The sequence below is a fragment of the Lactuca sativa genome, chromosome 9 (genome assembly GCF_002870075.4).
Source record: "Lactuca sativa cultivar Salinas chromosome 9, Lsat_Salinas_v11, whole genome shotgun sequence".
Classification (NCBI taxonomy): Eukaryota; Viridiplantae; Streptophyta; class Magnoliopsida; order Asterales; family Asteraceae; genus Lactuca; species Lactuca sativa.
In genome coordinates, this window is record NC_056631.2 from 165,108,775 (window position 1) to 165,118,192 (window position 9,418).

At 32.7% G+C, this 9,418-nt stretch overlaps 1 protein-coding gene across 1 annotated transcript; it reads right to left on the bottom strand.

Annotated features, from left to right (window-relative positions):
* Nucleotides 1-5,240: 5,240 nt before the first annotated feature.
* On the bottom strand, nt 5,241-7,102 carry LOC111892841 (glucan endo-1,3-beta-glucosidase 13). Its single transcript, XM_023888897.3, has 2 exons — nt 5,628-7,102; nt 5,241-5,470 (listed from the first exon to the last, which is right to left on the bottom strand). The coding sequence occupies exons 1-2, from the start codon at nt 7,024-7,026 to the stop codon at nt 5,436-5,438; spliced, it is 1,434 nt and encodes a 477-aa protein (XP_023744665.2). The 5' UTR covers nt 7,027-7,102; the 3' UTR covers nt 5,241-5,435.
* Nucleotides 7,103-9,418: the final 2,316 nt, after the last annotated feature.

Below are 9,418 nucleotides of genomic sequence, written 5' to 3' on the forward strand. Positions count from 1 at the left end.
TAGTAATTGAATTTTCAAAAACCACTCTTTATAGTTACTTAAATGACTAAACACTCCTTTATAATAGTATTTTAAATAGATTTAACGATTTTTGTACTAAACTATATAATGTCGAAAGTACTCAACACTAGTCTTATAACGACTACATCGTCGATACATTTCTAATGATATATATATATATATATATATATATATATATATATATATATATATATATATGTGTGTGTGTGTGTATATATAATTTATACTTTATTTTAATACGTAAATATGCTATTATAAATTCAAACTCGTTCATACGAACTTCCTTTTGACGTTCTTTATATCCACGCTTAGCTATCGACGAGATCTACAACTTTCGCTTAGACTCCGTCGGCTAATTTTGACTTTACTTTTCGTCCATATTTTTATAAAATTAAATGATTTTGCTAACATCATAACTCTCGTATGGACTCCGTTTTTGTCATTCTTTTTCTCAAAATTCCTATTTTAAGGAGTACTACAATTTTTATTTTGGTGACATTAGCTAAAAGGCAATCATTCTCTTCGTACAATCATTCTCTTCGTAGCTTTTTACGTCATACATTCGTTGTGTGCGGCTGACTTTTATATCTTATAAAAATCATATCTAATTCATACGCAGTTAGATTTCTACGAAATTTATATTTTCAGGATCGTGAAGACGTGTACTTTCTATATAAATTATATATATATATATATATATATATATATATATATATATATATATATATATATATATATATATATATATATATATATGTTTTGGCGCACTTATTTTTTATGACTTACGGACGATTCGACTGACTTTTCCTATTTTATTAAATTATAATAATAATTAAACACATAATTTTCATATAATTCTTCTTTATTATGTTAAATAAGTTACAATTGTTGCCCTAGCTATTATTTTGGTTAAGATTATTTATCCTACATAATCTTCTATGAAAAATAAATTATTTTTAACGCTTATTATATCTTAGTTGACTAGCCCGAATCTACTGGTGTTACAATGCATCACAGGTAGCGGATGTAAGGCTATCGAAGTCTAGTTAGGATGTTGAATAAAATAAAGAGATATGTCTGTAATAAGTAGTTTCAGGACCTTTTAATATTTACATTGTAATGTATGTTTGGATATGAACGATTGCATCCTCAAAGGTTTAAATAAATGAAATATCTTTTGTTACCTCAAAAAAATGTTTTTGTTTAAATGGGAATTTATGCGTCTCAATTTTATGAAGCGTAAAGAAAATGTTTTAATTGGTTCTGGAAAAATAAGGGATGTCACATAACCATTACATTATTTGATGTGAAGATTGGCGACTTCAGTGAGTATTTGAAGATGCATATGCGTGTATTTATTGATCATTCCCTTGATATTGGTTGTAGTTAAGGCTTGTATGTTGAATGGGTTATTAAGTGGCTTTGAATCAGGGATAAAACACAAAACTCATGATCTTTTGAATTTATAGGATCTCACTAAGGGAACTTCATCGAAGAGGATTTATATTTTTGTGAGGAATTGGTCTATTTGGTTAAGGATTGTTTGGAGCTATGCAATAAAGTTTTGAGCAAGGATAAATTGATTGTTTCCGATTATTATGTAGTTTTTGGGTGCACTTCTAGGTACTTTTGAACACCTGATGTTTCAGGTACCGTTATAGCATTAAAATCCTTGTATTTTCAATGGAAAACGTTTGGCTGATCGACAATTGTTTGTGTACTTTGGGTTTTGTAGTTGGGTGTCTTTGTATCGACTGAAAACTTTTTCTGTGTATTTTGTTTCATTGTTTCCTTGGTTGTCATTTTTTCTTCGAATATATTTTGCATGGCTTGTCTAGAAGTTCATTTGTATAATTTTGGGGACAAAAGTCCATTTGGTGCATGTTATTTATATTTGGGTATTTCTTTCAACGTTTTGATTATGTTGGTGATGAAGTTAGATCAGTTATTAGTTGATTGAGGTTTATTTGTATTTCTTGAACCTAATTTATATTGTAACAAGAAATATTTAGGATATGGAGTTCCTCTTATCTTTCTTAATGGAGATATTTTTTGTTATTTTTTCATCACAACACATTTAGGATCCATAGCCCTTGGATTGTTAGTTGCTGCTTATTATGGGATAAGTTCTTGTTCGGCAAACTATGATATTGCTTCTGGTAGGTTAAATTCTATCATTTTAGATTTGTGCATATTTGGTGTCTACTTTTAACTCCATACTTGACATAAAAAAGTTGGATTCATGTGTTATCGGTGGATTTACTTGTTTAGCAAGGAGGATGATTTTTCTTATTCATAGGTTTTACTTTTAAGGAGTGCTTGGAGATCTTGTGATCCCATTATTCATTTGTTTAGAGAAGTTGTCTGGATTTTGGATGCTTGTTCGTTTTTCGCCTTCCAATTTCTATGTGTACTATATAGAGAAGTTTTGGGATTAACGTGGAGCATATTAGAGCATTGTTCATGTTGTTACTTCATGGAGACGTGTGTATGTGATGCTTAGGAACAAAGTCTTTTGCATTCTCGTATCCGTATCAAAGTTTCCTGAGATTTCTTTGTAACCTTTCATCTAATATTAAGTTGAAGTACTCAAACTGTTATATTTAATTGATTTGTACCTTAATTCCTATTAACATATCGACATTGATTGATACACTCTAACATTTGACTATAAGGAATTTGGTAAAGAGAGGTATTTGGCTATTGGGCAATTTTTTCAAAAGAAATTCGGTTTGAAAGGAATTCGAACGATACACGTTTTGTTGCACATTCATGCTTGGTTTGAGATTAAACAACTTAGTTTCATTATATATGTTATTTATTTGGGTTTGACTAGTTTGGGATATAATGCAAGTTTTCTTTAAGGGATGGCCATGTGGAAGCTCGGGGTGACATTTGAATTTTGGAAATGAGCTTATTCAAATGTGTGGGGATTACTTTTGAGGTTACTTTGGATTTCCTTATTCTTTTAGGTTGTGTGTACTTTTGTATCATTTGTAGTTTTCTGATACACTCATTATCTATACACAATCATGTGAGAGTCGACAAAAATTCTGTTATTTATTCTTCGGGTTTGTGGGTGCAGTGGTATCAAGGTGGAGTGTTGTTCATACTGCAATAATTCATATGCAAAATTGTTCAAGATTTTAGGAAATCATCAGAAGAATTTTGAACAATTCAAAACCGCCACATGTTGGCCACTTGTTTGCTACTTCAAGTATCAATTGCTTGAGTTTTGTGAATCAAACCATATTCATCACTTTATGGCCATAGCCACCTGGTCGCCACTTGAAGTTGTGATTTTTGATTGAAATGTCAATTCTTTTACTGAAATGGCCACTTTGTATGATCACCCAAAGTAGTGGCTAAGTAGTCATTTTTTCTCCCAATGAGTTTTCTTTAAATAATCATTTTATGACTAGTTTTTCCTAATTTCTTTCTAGCGATTTTTTGAAGACAAAAACTTTTGTTTTTTTTATTTTGGTCACTTGTAAGTGATTTGTAACGCCAGTTTGATTATTGCTTAATACTACATGTCATTTGTTTCTTCTTGTGGATGTAAACCATCTCCCTAATGGTGGAACCACGTTAATTTCTCATGTATCGTTACTTTGTCATTTACATTAGCTATATCTTGATATTTGTTTTTCTCAATATTAGAAATAGTTATCATATTTCTGTGTCCTAGTTTGTTATGAGATTTTGTTGTTTGATTTTATACTTATTTACGAGACAAAGTGTTTGATATCTCTTTGGAATATGTTTGGATTATTAAGATAGTCGTTTAGATATGCTATGTCCAATAGAACCTAATATTATCTTAGGGTCAAACTCATCTAGCATTTTTTATTTTTATTTTTATTTTCTGATAATAACATCATGGTTTACCTCTTTTATGTTGGTAGTAGTGGTTATGACCGATTGTTGGGGACACACGATCAAGAATTTCACCCTTTTGATAACAATAAATCACCATACCCCTTATTTAGAGTGTAGATCCAAAACAATAAATCACTAAATCCATAAAACTATTTTGCTTAATGCACAAGTGGTGGGGCAACAATGGTTGCACGTTGTTTTCAAGTAACCATTTTTAAATACTAAACGCATACAAATATACAATAACGTCCGAGAATGAATCATTTAAAAACGTCAACAAAAAACTATAAAATTAGAACAATGATCCAATTGTTAGGGCAAACCTTCTCTGTGCACCCACCAACCGCTGTTGACATCTAAGCAGTGAATTTAAGATTCACGACTCTTCAATCGTTACTAAGATGATAATTAATCTATAGTTATTGAGTCAATTTATTATTAGTTGTTCTTATTATCCATTAAAATTTAAAACCCATCATGATAACATAATATTACGTAACCCACTTTTAAAGTTATTGAGTACCCATCTTTGAGAAGGAACATAAAAATAACGTGCATAAAACAATCCTTCTAAAAATCTCAACAAAAGCTATCATATTGCTAGGTGGTATATGTATGGATCAAGCATGAGTCCCATATATGTGTAATTCGGTAGATTGGTGTATTCGCCCCTTTAATTAGGTGGTGCATTTTATTTTCCTGTTTAGAACTCTAATGTTGTTTCCCCTTTGCCTTTCTAGCTACTTGCTAATTATGATCTCTTTATAAAGTGATTTTCTAATATGTGTTCTAAGTCCACATATAAGAAATATTAATTAATCATAATTATTATCATAATTAAATGTGAAATGCATTAATTATGGAGATTATTAATGAATTTTATATTTAATTATGGTAATATTTCTTATAATTAATGTGTTTAACATTTAATTATGATAATAATTGTGATTAATTAATACTTCTTATATGTGCCCTTAAACACATGTTAAAAAATCCCCTAGATTTTCTAATATGTTATTTGTCGATTCCAAAATACTTGTCGATTCCAAAAAAGAAAAAAGAAAACTATCATACTAGAAATATCCAACTATTATTATTATTATTATTATTCTTTTTTCGTGCATAGACATCGGGCTAGATTGTCAAGACAAACCTTCTTAATTTGTCTAGTGCACTCCCAACTATTGCCAACTCTAAGCAATGAATTTAAGTCGATAATCAATCTTTAATTATTAAGTCGATCTCGTTTATTCATTAAAACTATGATTATAACACAATTTTACGTAACTCGCATATGTATAAGTAATTACGTATTAGAAAGAAAAAAAAATTATATGATATAACACAAGATAACAAGGAACATATATTAAAAGTCATAACCAAAACAAGCAACCAAACCTAACTACCATTTTCTCTAAATAAACAATAATAAATAAATATTTAAATAATAAAACGAAATGCCTCCAAAACATAAATAATAAGTTAATAACCAACTAAACGACACCATCAAGGCATCAACGCTCATAATTTTCCTCCTAATATCCCGTAGGAAATTTGCAGCTGCCGAATCCTGTAAAAAATATATTCTTGTTAAACTAAAATATGTAAAACCTAAATTATTTTACTAATTATTATGTTAATAATGAGATTTTGTAACCTTAAATATTTATAAAATTCTAAAATTAAATCAAGTAATACAAGATAAAGAGAGAATCTAGGATACATACGAGGAGGTTGAGAGACCACGTACGCCGCACCCCCAAAATCGCACGATCCACTCACACGTGTCTGCTTTTGGTAATAGCTGTTGAACGCATATGAAGCATGAGCTTCAAGTGTGCTAGGATTATAACACGTGGCACCAGACTGAATCGGACGGCAATCAGCACCACCTTCCCCACAAGCATAATCTAACGCAGCTTGTAACTTCTCATCCCCGACATTCCCGTTCGCCACACACCACGTCTGCCCTACTGTATTCGCCGCCGATACATCGCCGGAGCTAGGCGCCGGAGCCTCCGCCACCGGAACCTGTGACTTGCTACCATTACTCGCCGCCGCCGACGGCAAATCCGCCAAAGCTTGCCTGCTCAACGGCACATTATACACTTTTTCCTCATTCGGATAAAATAAACCGTAATTCCGTTCGGAAGTAGGGCCGGATTTTTGATCTTCGTTGAAAAGAGCAAACAGGTAAACAACGAGAGGATCGTTTGGTCTCAACGGAGTTCCACCGCCGGTGAGTACTCTTCGGACCAGGTTACCGTTGTATTGAGCAGCATTGTCTTCTCCGGCGCCAGGTTCGTTAGAATCTCCTTTTGAAGGCCAACCAGTTTCTGAAACAACCATTTTCACATCGTTGAATTGTAATGCATCCATGGCGGCGTACACTGCATCGAGTTGTGCTTCAAGAAGCGTTTTGTAAGTGATTCCGGTTTTTGGATCCTTCACGCCATTGTTGTCACGTAACAAAGCGTAATCTAATGAAATCGTATCGGTGTTTGCTCCATATGCGAAAAACGGGTAGGCGTTCACCATGAGATACGATCCGGTTTTTTTGAGGAAGCTAAGCATTGGTTTGATCACCGGTTCTATTAGATCCGGTTTGAATGAACCTGAAGAAGAAGGGTAAGAGGTGGCTAAAGCGCTGAGAGCAATCGGAGAAGACACGTTGATGGAAATTTTGTTTTTCAGAAGCGAAGCGTAAACGTTTTTCATGGCGGGAACAAGGAAATCGGTGGTGTTGTTTGGATCAACGAATACTTCATTACCGACGGCGATTGCTTCGATGATGGTGGCAGGGTGGTACGGAAGGATATTGGATTGGACCCAATTGTCAGTGAAGGCTTGGTTAGCGGCGGCGGAGGAGAGGAGTTGATTGGGAAGGGCGACGGTGACGGCGATGTTGGAACCGGAGAGTGCTTTGAGGACGGTGGAGTCGGTGTCGTAGAGCTTGATATGGTCGATGGCGTTGGATTTGAGTAGTTGAACGACTTTGGTTGGATCAGGGAGGTTATCAGCAATGCGGCCGTAGTTGACACCGATCATGCCGGTGGAGGCGGAGAATGCGACGCCGGAGAAGAGGTGGAGGAGTAGGAGGAGGGTGTTAATCGTGGAGGAAGCCATTGTTGGATGGAGGATGGAAGTTGAAGGTCGATTGGGCCTAGTATTTATAAGTGTCAGAGTGGTGGGGTAAAATGGTGGGTAATGTGGTGGGTAAAAGGGTGGAGTGGGTAAGTTCATGGGTCATTCTAATTTTCTCTTTAAGTATTAAAAAATGTTTAGATTTTTATTTTCACATTCTTCCAAAAATAAAAAGAGCGAATAACATTATATATATCATATTATCAATGTTTATATGGTATTTAGATAACTAACAATTACAAGAAAAATAACCATAATTTATTTTGATAAGAGATCGAATAATCAAGTGTAGGGACCTTGTAAATTTATAAAAAATGGTAAATTAGGAAAATCTATTTTACTATTTGATTATTATTATTAAAAGAGTTGATATGATGCTTATTTATTTCACCTTAAAGCTAGTTTGAGAAAATCAAAAGTATAAATTGTTAATCTAAACATTGATATTGGATATCGTAATTCAAATCACAATAATCATATAGCAAATTTCAATATGTGCATCATAAAACGTTTCACTCATAAATATTAACTTGTAATGTTTGAATATGTTTGTCCCTGTAAAAATAAATTCTCAGTATGGAGGGTGATGCTTAATAGGATTTCTAAAAGACTAAATTTGGGACTGGAATGGTTGATACTCCTACTCGTGTCCAGTTTTGATAAAGAAGTGAAAGATGTCGATCACTTACTATTACATGTGACATCGCTAATTAAGTTTGATTTTTAGGGGTGTCTTTGTAAGATTTTTTTTAAAGCATTTATTAGTTTATTAGCTTAAAAACTTAAAGAACTTATAAACTTATAAGATAAAAAAATGTTTGGATTAGCTTATTTTTTTAAAATGACTAAAAAAAAGAATAATATAATGTTAGGAAAAGAAAATTTATTTAAGGTCGAGGGTAAATAGATAAATATAGATAAATAAGTTAATTATTTGAAAAGAAAAAATATTTTTACTTTGTTTATGGAAATTGACTTATTTTTTGGTAAAAATAAGCTTACCTAAACATTAATTTTTTATAAGCCCAAAAAATAAGTTTAAAAAAATAATAAAAAACTTGAAAAATAAAAAACAAACACCCCCTTGATGTTCAAAGTTAAAATAGATCAATCATTCATTGGGTTCAAGGTGGATAATGTGTCTTTGGTAGTAGCGAATAAGATAGCTTTGGAGGCCATTGCCATGACTCAGGGTGTTGCGGACGTGTCAAAATATGGTGGTCTTTACTAAGTAATGTAGTTTGGACTTTATGGTTGCAAAACTCCCAACATGAATCTCTTTGTAATTTGTTTCTTTTTGCTAGTTATTTGCTAGCTCTCTATATAATAATATGATGTTCTTACAAGAACTTGTAATGTAAAATGGATTGTCATCTTATGACGTTTGTTTTAATATGAGGCGAACTTGAAACATTTATCAATCATTCTCATATTATTTCAATATAGGTTTCTCGATATAAAACTTGAATACAATTATCGGAATAAGTTGACCAATTTGTTAATGTTGTATGGGTATGGACATAATCTTATATCTATTTGAATGAGGATCAATCATATCTTTTTTGTTTGAAGGGCTCAATTTTATTAACCAAAACTGACTAGCAAGAAACTAGCCAAGCAAACAAAACATTAAGCAGAAACAGCAAGTTGGGGGTTTTGAAGCCAACCAACCCAGTTTAAGATTTTCTTAGATCTATCCTTGCACCAAAAAAAAGTTTGTGTAACAAAATTATCAAATAAAACCGCCGGCCTCGGACGAGAAGAACCAAATGTAACATCCCAAAATTCATGACAAAAAATTTCATTTTTAATTACGTAATTATAAAAACCAGTAGTCTGAAAACATCAATAGTGTCATTCCATATCATAATCAAAACCAATATCTCAGTAATCAAAATATGTCATAAGAAAACAACATCAGAGTACAACTCACAAAAATATCATGTGCGGAAAATCAGTGTGATGCGTTGCGATCATGTCGGCTCTTTTTCTTTCGAAGTAGAAATACCTGAAACCAAAACTGAATCTGTAAGCACGAAGCTAAGGGAGTTCCCACATCATACCACATACCATACAATAAACAAACTGCCTAGCATATCCGGGTGTTGGCCTACCCCTTCGGTCTCTTTTAACCGGTTACCACCGAGCATATCTGGGTGTTGGCCTACCCCTTCGGTCTCTTTCAAACAGTTACCACCCAGGGGCGGACGCAGGAATTAGTAATAGGGGTTGCACAATTTTTTTCCCGTCACACATAATATAAAACATTAAAAAAAATAAAAAAATTCCGGTCAAACATAATATAAAACATCTATTCATCTAATATATATTTTTTTTTCTGGTTAAACATAATATAACAACGATATACTAGAAT